Here is a 22,987-nt window from a genome sequence, read left to right on the forward strand (position 1 = left end):
AAACAATATTTTTTTTTGTGGTCAGTTATTTATTTGTATTGCTTTTCATTTGTGGTTGATTGATTTTATAATTTTTATTACATATCTTTAAAAATGTATTTTTATTTTTAGTTAGCCCGTCAAGTTGATCCCGATGGACGAAGAACATTAGCAGTTGTGACAAAATTAGATCTGATGGACGAAGGAACTGATGCTGTTGAAGTGTTGTGTGGACGGGTTATTCCTGTAAAACTTGGAATTATTGGTTGTTAAGTAATTATGTTCAAGTTTTACAAGTTATAAAAAAGTATTAAGTAAACTTATTCAGAATTTTAAAGACTACTGCTTGATAGTTATGGAATAATTCTATGACGAAGCAGACTTTTTTCTTTAAAAGCTTTATGTATTTTACTTGGTATATAAATTTTCATAACTTATGCCTATTTAAAAGAAGTACTAGTTATGGGCCACTTTTGCACGGCGTCACTTTTGCACGGCGTCACTTTTGCACGAGAGTAAAAAAACTATATTAAATAAAAATAAAAAGTTGTAGAAAAAAACAAGATAAAAAAATTAGTTAATAAAAAAACCGGTTACCAACCAAGGGTAAGGGTTAGTAATAACAGTGATAGTAAAAATAAAAAAAATAAAAAAAAAATACAAAAAAAATAAAAAACAAAATCTAGAAAAAATAAAACAATTTTATAAAAAAAAAAAATACCGACCGAAGGTAAGGGTAAGGTAGGGGTAACAGTGATAGAAAAAAAAACCTAATAGAACTTATGAATCAAAAAAAAGACAAGAAATAAAAAAAAAAACTATAAAAACAGAAAAAATTAAATAAGAAATTTATCGACTGAGGGTAAGTGTTAGGGGTAAAATAGTGTAAGCAAAAAAAAAAAAAAGTAAATAATTTTTTTTTCAACTTGTGCAAAAGTGTCTTCATGCATAAGTGACGCTGTGCAAAAGTGTCCCCTCGTGCTAAAGTGAGGCTCGTGCAAAACAGTCTTCGTGCGAAAGTAACACCCACCCATTAGTTATATGTTATGAAATTTTAAGATATTTATAAAATTTTTGACTAATTGTATTGCACAACTAGTAGGTTTAATATAAAATCTTTGTAAAGTTTAGTTTAAAATTATGGTGTATGATTTTATTTATATTCGAATTTTAAATTTTTCTATTTGATTAAACAATCTAAATTAGATTTTTAATTGTTAGTTAAATATGTAAAAACTAAGGCTAACACATAAAAAGACAATAGGCTTAACTTGAATTAAAACTGGTAATTAGGTATAAAAACAAACAAAATAAAACTAATAGTTTATTAATATTTTTATAACTAATAGCGATTTATTAAAATGAATATATTTTAAGAAAAGAAACATACATACTGTTTAAAAATACTATATAGTGAAATCAATCTAAATTACATATCACATCAAATAATACTTACAAACAACTGGCTGGTAAACTTGTAAACAAACAACTCAAGTAAATAGTGAAATAATTTATAATACAGTATATTAATTCTCGAAAAATCAACTGCTGTGTTATGACGTAACTAAAAGCTTAAAAAAGTATACAATTTTTGTATATATGCATATGAATTAAGGCCATAGGGGGGGGGGGGTCCGACATTTTTTTTTACAAAAATTAACTTTTTCTTTTATATGAAAGCTTTAAATACAAACTACAAGCATGTTTTTATTGAATTCAAAAACATCATTTAACTTTTGAGATATTTTATTTTTTATAAAAAGTTTCCGATACAAACGTATGGACCGAAAATTTTTTGGGATCAATTTTGTCGGAAATTTAAAAATTCACTAAAAATATATCTCCTCATTCATTTTTCAAGCAATCTTCTTCAAATTTTCAGGATACGTTCCTTATAATAAAAGGAAAAAATGTTACTTTAGAATTTTGATAATGTAAAAAAATAAAAATTTTATCACAAAAATTGAAAAAAAAGTGTTTTTTTTTCAAAAAAACGATATTTTTACAATTTTTTTTTTAAATTCCAAAGTAACTTTTTTTTGTTATTGTATAAAGATTAGACTGTGAAAGTTTGAAGAATGCTTGAAAAATGTAGGAGGAGATAGATTTTAAATAAAATAGTCTTTTTTCGCTGTTTTAGTTTTCCCTTTCCATAGGGAACCTATTATGCGGCCCAACTTTGACTAGTCATATCTCAAAAAATAATTTGAATATTTTAAAACGATAAAAAGCATCTTCAAGCTTTGAAAAAACTTTTTAAAATAAGATCAACTTGTAAAAAACATGGTTTACCCCCCCTATGGCCTTAAAAAACAGTTTTTTGAAATACAATAAGTATATTGATAAGGTACGCCTTAAGTTTCAAAAATTAATGGATTAAAAAAATGTTTGAATAAAAACAAATAATATTTTATTAAACAAATAAAATTAAAAGAACGAAATTTGATCAAAATATGAATAATGCACTTAAAACAAAACAGTTTAATAAATAGTTTATTAGAAATTTTAATTTTTATTAGAAATAGGTAAATGTTAACTTTTATTTTGTGTACTTTTTACTTTAAAGATGACAATCAAAGCTCTCAACTTGAATATAAGGAGAATGATCTTTTATTTGGTATAAAAAGGAGAAAATTTGACTTGATTTTTTTTGGTATGCACTCTTGTCAAGCTCATGGTGCTTACCTTATCGATTTCCTTACTGTAATAAACTTAATAAACTTTTTGCTTAAACTAAAAATTTCATTAAACAGAAAAAAAGTCATAACTTTAGGGGTCTTTTTTTACAGGCAAGTCTCATTTTGTATACTTTTACCTCATTTCCAAATACTTTTTAGTGCTAAAAAAATTCAAAGTTACTTTTGAAATACAAGGGATAAAGTTTATGAATTCAGTAGGTTCTGTGTATAATGTGCAAACTAATAAAGTGAAAAAAGACTGTATGATTAAAATATATCTTTTTATACAATTATAAACCAATCTCTATGTAATTTCTACGGTATATTTAGATTTAATTTGTTTCATAAAAAAGATTTTTTTAAAATTTTGAACCCGAAATTTATACATCGAAATAAAAATAAATATATGGCTAAATTTAAAACAGTAAAAAAATTAAGGTATTTCAATAATTTAAAAAAAAAAAAAAAAAAGGGTTGCCAAAAAATATGGAATCCTGGAAATACCTGGAATTTGATAATTTAGGCTAAAAAACATAGAACAACTTGGAATTTGCGAAATTAAAATAAAAAAACATAAATTTGTACAAAATTCAAATTCTTCTCTCTTCAAATCAATTGGAAACACTGGAATTTAAACAATATTTACATGTAAAGTAATAAAATTTTGAATTGACAAAAAATATGTCTAACAGATAAAAAAATGTTTGTCATCATCAAACACTTTTTTTATTAAAACACATTAAAAGTAGCTTTACAATATCTTTTCAATGTTTATACACCAGTTAAGACAGTTTTTTACCTTAAACTTAATTTTATAATAAAAATAGACCTGTGCTTTATTTCTTCTATTTCTGTAGATAAATTAATTGACTTTAACTGAATTTCAACTTTATAAATTAATTAATATTTAAATAATTGCTGTCTTGTTATTAGTGTTTAAGCATTGTTTATAAATCATATTTTAAGCGTTCATATAAAAGTAAATGGTGGTTTTTTGTGTTTTTATTTTGTATTTTTTAACATTATTTATATTTATTAATCTTTACTAGTTATTTTTATATTAGTAATAGACTAACTGTAAAAAATGTAAGAGTTTTGGTAAAAAATGAAGAAGTTAAGATAAAGGTTTGATCAAACCATTCCAACCATCAGGCTATAAGCTTTCGGTAAACTGAGACCTGGGTTTCCTTCTTATTGAAACTTGTCAGTCAGTCGCAACCAAAAAACTTGCAGTTTTCAATCTACAAACGGTTTGCGACTGATTGTCATGTTTCAATAAGAACGAAACTCAAGTCTCAGTTTACCGCAAGCTTGTGGTCTGATGATCGAAGTGGTGTTATCAAATTTTTTGTTAACTCGAGCTTGTCTCATGGCATACGAAAGTCCAGGCTTAGGCTGTGTAGATTTATGCAAAGATTTATTTAAAAAACGAAGGAGAAAAGTTTTTATCGAAGTTTTTTTTCTCCTCTTTAGATTCGGTTTACATAAGGGACCTATTGAGTTTACCGACTCATTTCCTTAATATTTTAATACAAAAATAAATTAACGATGGTTTAAAAATCTACCAGTTTATTGCAACATTTTGTTCAAATTAATTTCGGACAACCGTCCTTCATCAGTGAACTTTAAAACTAGTAGAACTAAACACATTCATGCAACAACAAAATAAATAAAAGTTAAAAAATATTTTATGACGTAGTTGTTCAAAACTGTGTATAAAACTAAAATTTTAAAAGCTAGACGATTTTTACATTGTAATGATATTTTTGTATGTAAAATAAATTAAAATGAAATGCGTATAAAAACAAACACTTTACCGTTATAAACTTTAAATTAAAACCTATCTTAGTAAAGAAATGTTTGATGTAAGTTATTGTTAATAAATAATTACTGCTATCGGCGAAATATAAATAAAAAAAAAAACTTTTCCCAAACAATACTTAAAGTAATTATAAAAACCTATATTAATAAGAAGCTGTATCTTACAAACTTTTTATCTTAAAGAAATAGTTTAATCCCTGAATAAAAATAACTATTTTGAAACAAAACTTAAATCTAAGTAAGATAATAATACAAAATTATATAAAGAATTAAATTAACTTGTTTCAGAAGCAAATTATTTTTTAATATATTGTTTTTTAAGGTAAACATTTTATCAAATAAACAAACGGTTAAAAACTATTGTGAAACAAAAAACATTCTTTGTGAAACTATCCTATTAAAAACCGATTACTGTAAAATTATTGATTTTATAAGTTTGCTATTATCTATAAAAAGGCAGTATTGTTTTATTTATGTATATACTTGCTTGTAATAAATTAACCTATAACTCTCTAAATAATCTAAGTTCGTATGGTTGCTTGTTGAGTCTGTAAAAGTGATTGAATATGCTTCTTCAAAGGTTTTTTTCGATGTTGGATGCTTGTTGGCGTAGTGAAGTTTGAGTGCAGCTCGATCATTTGTCTCGCTGGTGGTCATGTTCTTCCAGTTATGTCTGTGAGAGCACCATCTTTGGGAAAAAGACGTAATTGTCTGTCCCACATAGTGCTCACCACAGACATTGCACTTTGCCGCATAAATCCCAAAATTTTTGCAATTCAAATTCTTTTTTAATTCATTTGTTTTACCACTTTTTGATTTTATTAAGTTAGTTTTTTTCACCATTCCGCCTACTCCCCCTCGGTTGCATAATAAGCATTTTCCACAAGGGTGAGATCCACCAATTGCTACACTATTCCATGGGCTTGGATCTTATAGTTTGTTAATAGTGCCGCAATTGTTTGTGGACGTTTATATGCCACTAAAACATTCGGGTTTAGTTCTCTTTCTTTCTTAGTGAGTTTTAATAGTTTCGGAAAGTTTGTCGTCCAAACACTTATATTATCGTTAATTTCTCTTGCCTTCTTCATTGGAGGTCCAAACCGATCTTTCCATTCTACTGTGATATTAATCATATCCTCAACTAAAGCCTTACAGAAGCAAGATTTTAAACATTTATCTTTTAAAGACTTTATTGCTTATAAGTTATCATTGTCACGTTCGCACAATCTTTTTAGTCGTATTGACTCTCCGAATACAATTGATTTGTAAATGGAGCGTGGATGGTGTGATTTTCCATTTACAAATACACGATTTTTTGCTGTTGGTTTTATGTAGTTTTTTACGTAAAACCCGCTTATTTCTGTCTTGTCAATGACGTGGTTGACATCCAAAAACTCAAGTTCGTCACCATCATTTTTTGTAGATATTTGTCTGAAAACTAGCTTAAGATTGTGTTCTTCAAACGCACATTTCAATTGTCTTTTAACATTATCTGTAACATCTAATGTCTCAGACAAAAAGACAATATCATCAATGTAGCGTTTGAAGAGTTTTGTAGTTTTAATTGTAGTTGCAATAGGCATTATAACGTGGTGCAGTGCAATATTTGCAATTGACACTGAGTTGTTGTCACCAGTTATAATTCCTTTGGATTGTTTGTAGAAGGAATTAACGTTTTTACTACAATAAACAAAAATTATTCTATGTGAAAATAGTTATTAGAAAATATTAGAAAATTGGTGTTAATAGGATAGTTTCACAAGGAATATTTTTTGTTTCACAATAGTTTTTAACCGTTTGTTTATTTAATAAAATGTTTACCTTAAAAAACAATATATTAGAAAAAATAATTTGCTGCTGAAACAAGTTAATTTAATTCTTTATATAATTCTTGTATTATTATCTTACTTAGATTTAAATTTTGTTTCAAAATAGTTATTTTTATTCAGGGATTAAACTATTTATTTAAGATAAAAAGTTTGTAAGATACAGCTTCTTATTAATATAGGTTTTTATAATTACTTTAAGTATTGTTTGGGAAAAGTTTTTTTTTTATTTATATTTCGCCGATAGCAGTAATTATTTATTAACAATAACTTACATCAAACATTTCTTTACTAAGATAGGTTTTAATTTAAAGTTTATAATGGTAAAGTGTTTGTTTTTATACGCATTTCATTTTAATTTATTTTATATACAAAAATATCATTACAATGTAAAAATCGTCTAGCTTTTAAAATTTTAGTTTTATACACAGTTTTGAACTACTACGTCATAAAATATTTTTCAACTTTTATTTATTTTGTTGTTGCATGAATGTGTTTATTTCTACTAGTTTTAAAGTTCACTGATGAAGGACGGTTGTCCGAAATTAATTTGAACAAAATGTTGCAATAAACTGGTAGATTTTTAAACCATCGTTAATTTTTTTTTGTATCTACTGATGCAGGGGAAAAAATCACTAGTAAAAACAATTGACTTGTGTCCTGGACCGATTTGCGAACTATTTATAAATCTTAATATTTTAAAAGTTAATTTGAGTTTTGTGAAGTAATTAAAACTACTTGACAACTAAGATAAAAACCACAATATAAGATGAACTTGAAAAAAAAATAAGGTGGAACCCCTACTGGTATACATACACCTAAGTATACATTATTTTTTAACTTTTTTTACTTGTTTTACTTTACAGGAGTCATTAATAGAAGTCAACTTGACATTAATAAGCAGAAAAATATTAAGCTTGCAATAAAAGATGAGGTAAATTTTTTACTACGGAAATATCCCTCTATCTCAAATAGAAATGGTACTAAATACCTTGCTAAAACATTAAATAGGTTAGAACCTTTTGTTTGCTTGCAATATCTAGTTTGTTTGTGATATTTTTAACCTGAAGTTTACTATTTTAATAATGTTGTATATATCTTTTTTATTACTTTACAATATGTTGTTTTTTATTTTTAAGATCGATGATGTAATATATTGTTATAGAACAAGTTGAATTTTGTTTAACAGACTGCTTATGCACCACATTAGAGATTGTTTACCTGATTTGAAATCTAGAGTAAATGTTTTAAAGTCTCAGTTTCAAGCTATTGTGAACACTTATGGTAAGGTTGTTGATAACAAAAATGCTACCTTGTTGCAAATAATCACTTCATTTGCCACTGAGTATTGTAATACCATTGAGGGAAGAACTAAAAACATTGATACTTCTCAGCTGTAAGTTACATTTTAAATATAAGTTTTAAACTCAGCAATTTTGTATACAATGTACAAAATTAACCTTTTTGAAAAAATTAAAGTTTGAAATAAACATTTATTAAATGTTTTTTTTTAATTTAATACCCTTTATAATTGCAGAGTTATATATAGTATATTCTGTAAATATTTTTAAGTAATTAGGGTCAATTTATTCAGAGAAATAAAACTTGAAATGTAAAGCATATAAAGAGTATAAAAGTAAGACAAAATAGTGTTACGTATGTTTATACCAATGTAATCAAGAATAAAGAATACTATTTTGAACGTTGTACAGGGTTACCACACACTCAGTATACTCAGGATCTTTTAAAACTTTTGAAAATCTCAGGATAACTCATTAATATATAATATAAAAATATTATATATATATTTTTAAAACTCTGACTGACTCAGATAGTTTTTTTTTAACTCATGATAGTTTAAGATAAAAAAAAAGTTACGACACATTTTTTTCTGAATCTTGAATTAGATTTAAATGATCCAGTGTCAATATTTTTTTCTTATATAACCGATCTTAGTTAAGAATTAGTTTTTTATAGATTTTGAAAGGCTTATTAATTTTTTTAGCCTCGTGGCTAGCTCTTCACTACTCTTGAATAAGAAATAACATTGTAGTTTTTGTTTTAAATCTGAAATTAATATTTATCATGATTTGAGTTTATGTTAAACAGAAACAGTTTAGAGATATAAAAGTTTAACTATGCAACATAAAGTTTAAATAAACTTTTTATTAATAAATTTTAGTAAAACTATGTTATTTTAAATGTTGTAAATTCATAGATAAACATGTTTGCTTTAACTTGAAAGTAGTTGTTTTCAGTCAACAAGTTTTTATAAGTCATAGCTACTTATTTATTTAAAATTTTAACGACCGGTATTGCAAATTTATTAATTATTTTGAACGAAAATCAGCATAAGGAATAAGTAGTTTGCGCCAAAAGCAAAAAAAAAAATTAAAATATAGAAAAACCCTTGGTGACTCAGTATAGTTTAAAGTCATTCAGGACATTTTTTGGTCTCTCAAAATAGTTTTTTTGACTCAAAGAGTGGCAAATATGGTTTTAACTTACTTAAGTAAATTATAGAAAGTTCATAAATTTTTGATAAACTTAGAATTTTTTTGTCAGTACTTTTTTTTTGAAAAATAGATACTCTGTTTAATAAATTAACATTGTTTTAATAATAAAACTTCTTATGTATTGTTTATTTTAGCAGATTTGTTTGTTAATATTCATGCTTGTTGATGGTAAAAAAGCAATAACTATATTTTTATTTTTATTTACTTTTTTTAAAGGAACACCTAGTTTAATAATAAAATCATTAATAAAAGCATATACTACAATTATAAAGGGACCCTTAGGGGTATATAATATTATAGTTTTAATTTATAATATTTTTAAACGGGTTGGTTGTAAACTGTTAACAGAAGTATATAGATAAATAAACATAAGCGTTTAGTGTTTAGGTATAGTTTAAATAGCTAGATTTTGTTAAGATTTATAGAATTAGCGTTCTAATGTTTATTTAAAGTTTTAATAAATTAATATGCATACAAATAAGTAGCCGAACAAAACGTAACCGTTGTATTAGTTAAATAATAAACATCTATATGAGCACTCAACTTGGTAGACTTACTTTTTACATTATAGTTTAAAAACCTAGTTCTCCGGAGTTGTCGAACGCAGTGAAAGGTCGCACACCAAACTTATTGGTTACCTTAATTGTTGTATTATTTGCGAAATGCATTAATAAACTTGCATCTTTACTAGTTATCTTAAAAATTTTAAAGTCTTTTTTTTTTATCTTAGCTAATAATTATATAATATTTGGACTTCGGACTACAAAAAGTATTCACTCATTACTCTTTTGTTATATTACTTACATTCAGTTTGTTTGTTAACTAACTTAATACAATATATATATATAAAGATCCGGAGGTGCACGTATATGCTATATATTTCATGAAACATTTGGAAAAACTTTGGAGTCAGTTGATCCATTAGGAGGTCTTACTGATTTAGATATACTTACTGCAATTCGAAATGCAAATGTAAGTTGTTTTAAATAATTATAACTTGTTTAGATATTTATAACTTGTTAAGTTAGATAATATTTGTTATGAATGTAACTTAAGGTTTATAATACATTTAAACTTAAGTTTTCGTTATTATTCGGAGCAAGTAACTTTTAATGTAAAATTAGAATAATTTATTCGATTTAATTTTTAAAACTAATGCCCATTTTTTATTATTCGTAAGTTATTGATCTTAGTTTTATTTTGTAATACCTAAATAACTGTGAGCTTTTTACTATATAATTTTTTTTGTTTATGGTTCTTCAAAAATGACTTTGTAGGGATCTAGACCTACTTGGTTTGTTCCAGAAGTTACTTTTGAGCTACTAGTGAAAAGACAGATTAAAAGATTGGAGGAACCATCACTGAGATGTGTATCACTAGTGCATGAAGAATTACAAAGAATCGTACAGCACTGCGGAGCTCAAGTAAGTAGATACCATCTAAATTCTTTTGAATTGTAAGATTTTTTTTTAAATTTAATTTTTAATATTCTTTGTGAATGTAGTTCGAAACTGTCATTTTTCTCATAAAATTTAAATAATCACAAATTAATTCCTCTTACATTTTTAAAGCTTGGACCTTTAACTGAGAGAATACGTTCTTTCGACATTAAAAAATGTGCGTTAGAATTATGTTAAACTTAATCAAACTTTTCCAAAAAACTTGAACATGAATAAAAAATACTATTTAGAAAAACTGTATAAATTACAAAACATTGCTTAAAATTTGAAACGAAAGTTGCATCACAAACAAAGTATCTGTTTTAATTCACACAATTGTTGAGGAACATGATAAACTTTTAAAAGTTTAGTACTTATTATAAGAATTTTTTTACTGCTTTAGTTAATATATTAAAAGTATGACTGAGCCAACATCCACAATATAAGATGAGGTTGTAAAAATGATGACCTCCTAAACCTTTAAAAACATTACTTTTTTCGTGATGTTGCATGATCTCATTTTATGTTAACAAACAAAGTAATTATTATTTTAGTTACTTTGCGCTTACTTAAAATGTTCAAACAAACTAATGCTTTATATTTTTTATAAGAAAGCTAATCTAATGTAACAAAGAAAATTAAAAAAAAGAAATTGTTGTTAGGCCAAACTTTTATGTAAAGCATGCTTTTTTATTTAAATAACTTTCTTCAAATTATATTTGAACCTTTTAATTTGATTAGCAAGTGCATGTTGTATGAATTGGTGTAGTAATAAAAACAGTTTTCGGTTATATATTAATAATAAGTGTTCGCGTTGATACTAACTAGTCTTAAGCCAAGACACAAAAAAGCTGTTTGCTAGATGGTCAATGGAAAACTTACAATCAAATTAAAATGAAGGTGGCTTCTTAATTCGGTTACAAGTTTGCTGTTTAATGTGTAAATTTAAATTGTCAAAAGTTAAAAAAATATTTTGATATTGTAACAGTCTTCCACCTGTCGACAGGATATTCTTCGTTTTCCAAGACTTTGGGAGTCAATTTGTGAAGTGATTACACAATTGTTAAAGCGTCGGCTTCCTATTGCCAACGAAATGGTCAGTACTGTTTTTTCAACCTTATTTTTATTAATAAAGTTTATAATTAATGTCAAGTTTTACTTTTGATTCATATTAAATTTTAAAGGTGTTAGGTGTCACTTAATATTTAAGTAGTCTTTTTATTTGTTCTTACTAAAACTGTTTCAATTTGAGTAGTAAGTTAACCAAGTGATATATTAATTTTTTCACTGAATTTAATAATTTTCATTGACAACCACGTTTTTTATTAATAATGAGGTTTATTTAACTTTTCAAATTATATATATAGCATAGGGTCGGCAGGCATTTCGTAGTCGCGGGCCAAATATCATAATTAGAAATCTTCCTGGGTTTTTTAGTTTTAGTTACAATTTGAGAGAGCTATAATAAGTGTACGCCAAGTTTTTGATTTAAATTAACATTGGTAACTATACGTATGTCTAAATTCTAAATAATATAATTTTTTTAAAGAGTCTAATGTTTTTAATTAACGCTTAGTTCTGTAAAAAACGAAGTAAAGCTTAAAAAACAGTTATAGGTCACTTTTGTAATTTTTGAAATAATTTATCTACTTAATAAAATTTTTGTGTATTATTTCGAATACTTTATAATAGTCCTTGTATTTTTAGTTGTTAAACGATTTACATACTATTAAAACATTTCTTTTTGTATTAAGAAAAGTTTTAAGCAGAACTAAAATATTTATTATTTATAATTATAATATTATTTTATGATATTTAAAACATTTTTATATAAAGACATGAAAATTCGATTCTATAATTTTTTTAATTTCATATTTTATGTAACTATTTAAACTATCTACATTAAATGTAAAGTAAGAGATGTAAAAGTAGCTTAGCTAGTATTTTTTTTAAATTACTTATAAAAGGTAAAGTTTATAGGCTGTTACAGTGCTTATTCACATATCTGGACTTTACTTATCCGGACAGTTTCATTCGACATATAATTCAAAAAAAATTTAATATTAAACACCATTTTTGTTTGATACAAGTATTTAAGCTTTCATGCTATAAAAGATTTAAGTGTATTTATAAATTATGTAATTTAGTTCATTATTATAATGTAATAATACTGCTAAGGCTTACATTTAAACTTAAATCAAAACTATAGATAGGTTTATATATTTTTAATTTTGTCGCTATCAACAAAAGGTTTCTACTTATACACTATTATTGGCCTGGTTTACAACGCAACGTGCGCTTTAACTTGTATAAAAGAAGTCCCCAAGATAACGCTTAAATTATAGTTGACTTAAATAAACTAGTATGAACTACTTACTATTTACTAAATGTTTAATAAATCAGTTACTTATACTAATTTAAACTGAGTTCGAATTTGTGATAATGATTATATTTACAATGAATTTGCGAAACGAAAAGATGATAAAAAACTGCACAACATTTCACTAATAAACCAAATTATCAATTCTTTTAAAAGACGACAATACTCGAATAAAAGAAACTAAAAACTAAATGTTTAAACCAAACTCAAAAAGAGTTCTAAAGTCGAAATCAACCATTACAACAACAAGATTGAAACCATTAAAACTTTAGTGCAGCGAAAAGCTGCACTTACTTCACACTGCTGCCATGCAGTAGAAACTAAAAGCCCTCACTATTACTCGAGACTGTTGAATTTATACTCGCTTGAGAAAAAAGAAGAAAGTAAAAAAAGAGACAATTACCGCGTAAGCGGTACAATTTTTCTTAATTTGTTTATGTTTTTATAGATAATTTTATCTTATTTTTCTCTAAGACAAAAGACAGTCTTTATTTATTAAAAGTAATGGTAGGTGGAATTATAAATAATGAATTTTACTTGCTTGATCCTTAAAAAAACGTATATACTTGCAGAGGGTTACTAAGTCTGAATTGTTTCTACCTTTAAAAAAATAGTTTAATTAAATAACCAAAATTTAGCTCTTATTATTTATAATTTTATTTTCTTTTACTTATAATTACTCTTGCTTTTACAAAACGCTTTTATTATTTATTTTGCATAAATAATGATATATAGCAGTTATATTATTTTCTGAATAAAATTAGTTTTTGGACTTATCCGGAAAAATGCTTTTCCGGACATGTTTATAGAAAAATTTTGCCCAACATGTACGGATAAGTAAATAAGCACTGTACTGCTATATTTATTAGTTCTAAATTAATAATTGTCATCAGTTTTAAACAATCATAAATAATGCTAGTAACTTCAAAAAACTATTTTATACTCTAAGCAGGGATGTCACTTTACCTGGAATCCTAAAAAACCTGGAATTTAAGAATTTTAACATGTTCAGTAATAAAATTTCGGTTTGACTCCAAAAATTTATCATAAAGTGAAAAAAATTTGTCATCACCAAAAATTTCTTTACTTAAAAAAACACATTTTAAGTAGCTTTTACAGTATCTTTTTATACTTTTTAACACAGTTTCTTACCTTAAATTTAACTTTAAACTAAAAATAGACCCAAAAATGTGTACTTTTAAAAACCAAAAGAAATTTGAAAAACCTGGAAAAATTTTTGAAAGAACAAGTGACAACCCTGTCTAAATAAAATAATTACGTGATAAAGAAATACAATTTGTAAAAACAAAAAACAGTATTGGTCAAATTTTGATGATTTAAAATTATTTTTATTAAACACTACTGTAAACAATTTAGTCATATATGCAACTAAAATGATTCTCTAAAAAATTTCGGAATTTATTTATTTTGTGTAGTTTATTATGATTTTTGTTATATTTTAATGTGTTTTAATCAAGAGTTGACTCCGAGATGTTTTCTTCAAATCGTCTTAATTTCAGTACAATTTGTTTTTGTGACAATTGCCATATGAAAAACAATTTTCAGCTAAAAACTCTAAGGTCTAAACTCTCAATATGTTTTTGTGATAGTTGCCTCACTTAAAATAAATTTCAGTTGAAATGCTGCAAATTTTTTGTATTGTAGGTCAGATTAACATGTTCACAGGCTGCAGTTTGCTGACTACTGTTATATAGAGTTTTTAAATTCTTGATTGATTTCAAGTAAAATTGGTTTTTTATAAATAATTTTTTTATTTAATTCGATATATATATTTTATAAAATTTCAGGTTCGTAACCTAGTAGCAATTGAACTTGCATACATTAATACAAAGCATCCCGACTTTACTGATACTTCTGTTGTCTCTGAAATGTTGGCCGCCTCTCATATTGTATGTTTCTACTTTTTAATTTATTTAATTGTATTTATATTAAGGTTTTTTTATTATTGAGTAATTCATAAAATCAAAAAAACTACGGATTTTAGTTGTATCTATATAGCTAGTGCCACAGCAGCTACTCAATAGAAAGTTTGTAGCTAAGAATTACTAGTCTAGATAAAAAAGAAACCTGAATAAAAAAAATATTTTGGTTCAAAAATGTGTATTTAATAAGAAGTGTGTACTAAAATGCGTACTTGTCAAAATATGTGTACTCAAAATACGTACTTGTCAAAATATGCGTACTCTGATTGCCTGTTTAACTAAAAGTGCGTCCTTAAAATCCGTATCTAAGAGGAAGGTAAAAGTCCGGCTAAAACGGCCAAAATCTTGAAAAATCTGGCTGAATTTACTAATTTTTTTGTGGCAACCCTGTGGTGTTAAGTTTGTGATTTGCTGTACTTACTGTAACTTAGTTGCCTGACTTATTATTCAGATTGATTTAGTTAGTTATTAAGTTAAACTTTATAATTGTTTACATTAAAAGTTAATTACTTTTAAACATAAACACTGAATAATTTTATTTATTAGTTATTGTAAAACTAAATTTGTAAAATTTCTTTTTGGTTTTTAGTTATAATTTAATTTTAACTCACAACAAATAGTTTTATTATATGTTATGGTTTTAAGAAAACAAATAAAGAGATCACAACTACTAGAGGAGAAATAATGAATTTATTCTTTCAAGAATTTGTTTTACAAACTAAGTTTCGGTCAAAGACCTCGTCAGTGTTTAAATAAATCTTATTCAAATAGAAATGTTTTTATAGTTGACTCAGTTGAAAATTATTAATTTAAGGGCATAAGGGACCACTTTGATTTTTACAAAATATTCTTATTTTGTAAAGTTTAACTGAGCTATCAGACACTTTTTGCCGCTTAAAACTTTTAAGATATAAACGATCAAAGTCGGTGACCTCAATAGGTCCTTATAGAAAGCTCAAACCTAAAACGCGAAAAAAAGACTATTCAACTAAAAATCTATCTTCTCCTTTTTAAACTAATCTTTAAAAATTTTCACTGAAAGTCCGTAACTAATATTTTAATCGAGAGAATGTAGGAATTTTTTTAACTTTGAAAAATAAAAATTCTACATGAAAAAACCAACTAATTTATTCTTAGTTTTATCTAAAATTTAAAATTTTCAATATTACTAAAATCGTCATATTTAAAGTCTTTTAAACTATCAAAGGAATGTTTTCCCAAAATTTTAGAAAACTGTTGCTTGAAAAATAAAGGAGAAGATAGATGTTTAGTGGTATTTTAAATTTCAAACAATATTGACGATGATAAAATTGCGCTACATACGTTAGTATTGGAAACTTTTTACAAAAACGTCGATATCTCAAAAGTTAATAAAATTTTTATGTTCTATAAAAACTGGCTTGTAGTTTATACCTAAAGTTTTCATACAAGAGCCAAGGTTATTTTTTTGTAAAAAAATAATGATGGACCCCTTTATGCACTTAGTTAAATTAATGTATTATTCATACATATTTCAAAACAGTTAATTGAATTTTTTTTACAGTTAAGTTACGATAAAAATGTACGGAACATCACATTTGATATCTCAATCTTTAGAAAATTTAAACCTTTCAAGTCTTCTTTTATAACTAAGTGTAGATATTAAATTGTTAGCTTTATCTTTTATTGATAACTAAAACTGTTATTACTCTTCATAAGTTTAAAGAATAACTGTATAACTGGTTTTAGTAAAATCGTTTTATAACCAGTAATTCACGTTTAAAATCTGTCAAATAACTCAAATATTTTAAAATTATGTCAGACGGAATTACATAAACAAAAGCAACATCAAAAAGTACCTACTTTAGATGGAGATGGAGTAGTACATCAGTCGGTTAGTATGTAAATCAAGTAAAAAGAGTAAAATTGTTAGATTTATCAGTTTTAAACAATTCATTTTAGCACCAACTTTCATCTGACATCATAATATTGACATATATTTGGCACAATATTTTAACAGGGCTGCCAAAAAACCTTAAAATCTGAAAAAACCTCGAATCTGACAATTTAGGCTACAAAACCTGGAAAAACCTGGAATTTAAGAAATTAAAAAAAAATAACCTGGAAAAACCTAGAATTTTGAACATAAATCTTTAAATAAACCTGGAATTTTTAATCAATTTTAACATTTCAAGTAGTAAAATTTCGATTTGACTCAAAAAATCTATAATATCGATAAATTTTTTGGTCATCATCAAAGTTTTTTTATTAAAAAACATATTTACAGTAGCTTTCGAGTATCTCTTCAATATTTTTATACTATTTAACACAGTTTCTTACCTAAAACTTAACTTTAAACTAAAAATAGACCCAAAAATGTGTACTTTTAAAAACCTGGAGGAAGTTTTGAAAAATTGGAGAAAACTTGCAAAAAACGTTTGGCAACCCTGTTTTATGTATTATGTTTTACTGTTTCTTTTTCCTGACCTTCTAACTGCAAGAAAATCATCAGAGCTCTAGGTTTTGATTTTACATTTTTGTGCCGTTATATAAGTATTAAAATTTGTATAAAAAGGACCACTATCATTATCTAAGGCTAACTACATGTCTCAACGTTTGAAAAAGTGTTTTGTTTAATGATGTTGTTAGAAAAAAGTGACGTGGCTTGCACGTTGCTGTCATGTTGAAACAACGTTTAGTTTTTATTAATGTTTTATATTAATACTTATTCCATCATATTACCTATATGAGTAAAATAGTATTTAAGAAACTTATATGTTTATTAAAATGATCAAATGATATTATTAACTTATGTAGTCTATGATAGCTACATATGTTTTAGAAGGTTTATTACAGTTTTATAACTAGCGATCATTCCAAACTTGATGAATTTATGTTTGTTTATTTCAAACTTGATGAATTTATATTTGATTATTTCAAACTTAATAGTTTTAAACTCGAATATTGATAACTAGTTATAATTAAATTTGATCATTTTAAACTAGTTCAAATAAAACATGATATTTTCAAACTTGATCATTTTAAACTTTTATTTTTCAAACTAGATTACTTAAAACTCTTAGTTTATTATTTAATAGTTTTTAATATGAAGACAGTTTTATTCGTGTTACATTTAAACTAATTTTGATTATTTTTACTAAGTTAAAGTTAAAGTAATCTAAAATAAATAGATTAAAATATTTTTGCTTAATTACTTATTGTAACAAAATTAGTCAATAATGTACCTTAATTATAATAAAGATATCGATTTTAAAAACTCATTTTACGTTATTAAATACAACATATTTCTATAAATGGTGTAAAATATTATTTGGTTTTAGTAAAAAAAAATGTAAAAGTCTAGTTGTGAAAGTATTAAAAAAATAAACTTGCATAATTTTAAAAGAAGTATTTTTTTAAAAGATAACTAACTAATCAACAAATTTATGCGAAAATTTATAAAATGGTTCATCATTAAAAGTATAATATAATTAATATTTACATTTAGTATAAAAACCTATGAAGTATTTCATTTTTGTCTTTAGGTCACTTTAAGTTGGATGATAATTTTTAATGATTTCAAATAAGTTTTTAAAGATAAATCTATAACCAAAGCTCACTATCAACAAGCACATTTTAAAGTTATGTGTTACTTATGTTTTATCTAAGTAGCTCGGTGCTATATTTAAAGAGTATTTTCATATCTAAATATAATAAGAATATACAATAAATAAAAATTAAAGATAATTAATTTAAAAGTAAATTTTTTAACACACTGCTATTTTTCAGAATGAACCAATTAAAAATGTGCAGCCATCTTTAGACGCCGTGTTACACAATAACGAAACAACCTCAATTAATGGTGTGTTTAAATTTTTTAGCTATGATTAATACTTATACATTATTTCTTTTAATTGTAAAACATAAGGTTGAGGAAAATAATAAATATATTTTAAATTATAATTATAAAATTATATTTAATTTATAATTTTAAGTTGTTAAAAAATTTTAAACTGTTATCGTACTTTACTTAAGTAGCATTACTAGTTTTTTTTTTATCGAGTTCTGTATGATATTTTTTTTATCAGAAATATTATTGTACATAACGTATCATAATAGTATTGTTAAATTTAAAACTTTAACCTAATAGCACCAATTTATAAAAAAAATATAATGGTCGTTTAACAAACTTATTATAGATTATTATGTTAGCAAACAGTTAGTACTGAACTATAACTTCATTTTAAAATAGGAATATTAATTGTAAGGATTTTTTTGTTACTTTAATTTTTTTTATTTGTTAGTTATTATTTTGATAAAGTTTTTTTGGGGAGGGGGGGGTAAATGACTATTTTAACAATTTTATTTTATCTTGTAGGGTTTTATCTAAGCTACAAGTTCCTTTTTACAGATTTTAAATGTTTTTACTACTTTTTGAGATATAGCCATTTAAAATTGGAGAGTACAATAAGCTTCTTATTGGAGAAGAAAACTAATAGTGATTTAGTAGAAATCATTAAAAAACTTTCTTCTCGTACGTAGTTTAAGATAAAAACCCCCTTTTTTTCCGAAATATTCCCTTTAGTATTTAGAAAAATCTCTTGTAAAGAATTGTTCAGTTTAAAATTAAGTTGTTTTTTTTTTCAGAATAAAAAAATAACTTGCTTTTTTAGTCATAAAATTTTAATTTTTTTATGTTTTTAAATTGTTGCTACATATATTTCCAAATATTGCAAGGAACATTTCTTAAAAAAATAAGGTTTTTATCTCAAAAAACGTAGGAGATAATTTTTTAGTGATTCTTTTTATTCACCGTTTTAATTTTCTTCTCCCATAAGGAACCTATTTTACTCTCCTATTTTAACCGGCTATATTTTAAAAATTAGTTTCAATATTAAAAATATGTAAAATATAACTTTTAGCTTAGTTAAAACTCTACAAAATAAGATTCAAAAAAATATTATATGGCCTTAATATTAAAAAGTTTTGATTGTTATTTTTTCTTATTACAGTGTTGCCACACACTCATGGAACTCAGGGAATTCAGGGAAACTCAGGGAGTTTTCATGTTATAGAAAATCTCAGGAAAACTCAGGGAATTTCGATTCTTTTATTTTAACTTAGGGAAACTCAGGGCAGTTTTGGTTTTTTCTAAAATTTTCAGGGAAATTTTAAGATTTTTTTAAAAATCTCAGGGAAATTTTTTTCTAGATCTGGAATGAGATCTAGTTAATCCAATTTCAATATTTTGTTCAAAATAGTTAATTTTATTTATTTTTAAGCTTATTTAGAAAATTTTTAGCCTTGCGGCTAGTTCTTTAATATTCTTGGAATTAAGATAATAATATTTTAATAAATAATAAAATCTTTGAGAATAAAAAAAAATAATACAGGAAAAATTAGGGAAGTTTAAGGTTACTCAGGGAAGTTTCTGGTCATTCAAGGAAGATTTTTTGACTCAAAGAGTGGCAACCCTGTTATTATTAGTATTTATAGTATTTAATTTTTTTACTATGACAATACAATAACTTGAAGGTAAAAAATTTGTACTATTTTCCATAAGTGTTATCCTATTTTTAAGTAAAAAAGTAATTATATTTTTCAGAATTAAATGCTGGGGATCACACCTTGCAACAACAAAGTCTGTCTACAGCTATAAAATCTCAATTTCAGAACAGAATGTCGACGTCTCCTTCTCGCTTTAATGATAAACCCTCGAGAAGAGTTTCTACTTTATCACAGCAGAAATCACCTCATCACTATGGTTTAGACTTGCTAGATAATACTACTGGTGTGCAAGTTAGTCTTTTAGTGTTTTATTTAGTAAATAGTTTTTAGCAATGTTGATAAAAATAGTTTAAAACTATTGTAAGTAAGTTTTAGAAATATTGTAGACCTATGCAGAAATAGAGTTAAAGCTTTGTATCTTGCTTATCTTTTACCGTAACTAAAGCCTTAACAAAAAAAGTAAACAACGCCTTTAAAAAAAAATTTTAAATTTGAAAATAACTATCTGAGGGAAATTTTATCTGAGGGAATAAATATCTGAGTGTTTTTGATTTTTCTGAAAATATGGTGATTTGATTATGTACTTTAATTGATAGGTTTGTCAGCTCAAGTTTTGACTGTTCTTAAAATTTTTATTTACTCTAATGCTTTTTAATTTAAATTTAATTATAAGATACCAATTAGTTTAAGCTTTACAGAGTATATAATAAACTAGAATTTAAATAATAATAAAACACTTTATTCAGAATGCTTAAATAGTGACCTTTATGGCTCTCAACACTGTTATTATGTTAATCTTGTTATTAAAAAAATTGTAAAGAATGTTTAAAAAGTTTATAATGCAAAATAAATTGTAATATATGTTCATTTAGTCTTAAAGTACTTCTCTTCACACATAAGTTTGATTATTTTTATGCGTTATATAGATTTCATATGTATATTTTACAAGTTAATTTAGGTAAAGCTATAAAAAATAATAATAGTTTTTTTTCTTACAGTTTATAAAAACTTTATATGTTTTAAATCTTTAAATTTTTATAACCTTAAAAGAATTCTTAAACTTTGAAGTATCGGTTTAAATAAGTTACCAAAAAAATAAATGATCAAACTGAAATATTTATTATCCAGGTCAGTTTTTCTCAAAGTGAGTTCCTCTGTGCACAGTTGTTTTCATAGAAATTATTTTACTGTCCACAATAATTTAAATGAGTAGTAAAACTATTTATAACTAAATGTGTAATTCAGCTTAATTTGTTTACAGAGACTTATTTTTGTAAAAAAAATGTTTTACCCCCTTTTTACTTTTTTTTACAAAAATTAACTTTGGCTTTTATATTAAAGCTTTAAGTACAAACTACAAACCAGTTTTTATAGAATTCAAAAATATCATTCAACTTTTGAGATATTTAATTTTTTGTAAAAAGTTTCTGATACAAATGTACGGACCGCAAATTTTTTAGGGTCAATTTTCTCGGAAATTTTAAAAATAACTAAAAATCTATCTCTTCCTTCATTTTTCAAGCAATCTTCTTCAAATTTCAGGAAATGTTGCCTATACTAAAAGAAAAAAACGTTACTTATGAATTTTAATAATTGAAAAAAAAATTATGTAAAAAATTGAAAAAAAGTTTTTCCAATTCCAAGTCCAAAGTAACTTTTTTTTTTCTTATTGTATAAAGATTAGACTGTAAAAGTTTGAAGAAGATTGCTTGAAAAATGTAGGAGGAGATTGATTTTGAATAAAATAGTATTCTTTCGCTGTTTTAGTTTTCCCTTCCCATAGGTAACCTATTATGCGGCCCGACTTTTACTGGTCATATCTCAAAAAGTAATTCGATTTTTTTAAAACGATAAAAAGCATCTTGAAGCTTAGAAAAAACTCTATAAAATAAGATTAACTTGTAAAAAACATGGTTTAACCCCCCCCCCCCCCCCCCCCCTATGGCCTTAACTCATTTTACTTTTTTTTTTAGAAACGGTAGCAGTTGAACTATAATTAAAATAGTTTCAGTGGGAAAAAGTTGTATAAAAGTAGTCTAGATTAGTAGTCTATTACAGTTTTTTGTCATTAGTTTACTGTCCATTAATTTAAAAAGGTTAAAGAACCACTGGAATATGGAAACCAAATTTACAAATAATCCTAGCTTGCTATGATTTTTTAGTTTTATTTTACATATTTTAAAATCACGCACTTTTTTAAAACTTAACCAGGAAAGCCAAAAAAAAAAACTTCAGCAAAGTTGCCAGATAATCTTTCCTATGTAAGTGGTAAACATGTTTTAAAGTTCAATTAATATTTTATGTTTAATTCAAAAAACAGTATTGTATTGGATATTTATAATTTGCTTAAAATTAAAAAAATAAATTTTATTGAAGCATTCAGAAAAATAACTCCTAGTTTTAGTACAATTAGTTAATTTTTTCTTAATGACAAAGTCTTGTCTAGGCAAAACTATACACTTTTCATATTAAATTGGTATAGGATAAAAACTTATAAGTTTATGCCGTAGGATTTATGACCTTTTAAGATAATTTTATTAAAAACTTAAAGTTAGGAAAAAAATTCTACGCATTAACAATTTTTGTTAGTTTTTAGCGTAACCTGTAAGTATGTATTTATTAAAACCAAAATTACTATAAGTATCTAATTTAGTTTAATACTTATTGGCTTAGAATAAAATACAATGATAAACTAAAATAGTACAGTATAATCGTATGATTGTGTAATATTTTTATTATGTATTATATTATATGTATTGTTGTATACTTTTATATGTGTTATTTTTCATTTGTTTTATTAAAAAATATATTCTTAATCAAAGAATAAGTATTATGCATGCCGCTCTGCACATGAGATTACTTTGAGAAACAAAACCAATTAGATAAAGCTATTCATTTTAAACGATGTCAACAAAGTA

The 22,987-nt window shown here is 25.0% G+C and overlaps 1 protein-coding gene across 4 annotated transcripts in view; it reads left to right on the forward strand.

Moving 5' to 3' along the window:
• Positions 1–22,987, forward strand: part of LOC145833845 (dynamin-1-like protein) — a 38,848-nt gene that overhangs the window by 10,067 nt on the left and 5,794 nt on the right. For 2 of the 4 annotated variants that reach the window (XM_082941050.1, XM_082941052.1), the window contains 10 exons: positions 112–244; positions 7,171–7,315; positions 7,494–7,700; positions 9,672–9,792; positions 10,098–10,244; positions 11,248–11,355; positions 14,448–14,549; positions 16,384–16,455; positions 18,351–18,423; positions 20,167–20,360. In XM_082941050.1, the coding sequence (XP_082797176.1) occupies positions 112–244; positions 7,171–7,315; positions 7,494–7,700; positions 9,672–9,792; positions 10,098–10,244; positions 11,248–11,355; positions 14,448–14,549; positions 16,384–16,455; positions 18,351–18,423; positions 20,167–20,360 (1,302 nt within the window). The remainder of the gene's footprint in view (positions 1–111; positions 245–7,170; positions 7,316–7,493; positions 7,701–9,671; positions 9,793–10,097; positions 10,245–11,247; positions 11,356–14,447; positions 14,550–16,383; positions 16,456–18,350; positions 18,424–20,166; positions 20,361–22,987) is intronic. The other 2 variants (XM_082941051.1, XM_082941053.1) reach the window with 1 other exon arrangement.

Source organism: Thalia democratica, chromosome 4, assembly GCF_965202585.1.
Source record: "Thalia democratica chromosome 4, ktThaDemo2.hap1.1, whole genome shotgun sequence".
In the NCBI taxonomy this organism is placed as follows: domain Eukaryota; kingdom Metazoa; phylum Chordata; class Thaliacea; order Salpida; family Salpidae; genus Thalia; species Thalia democratica.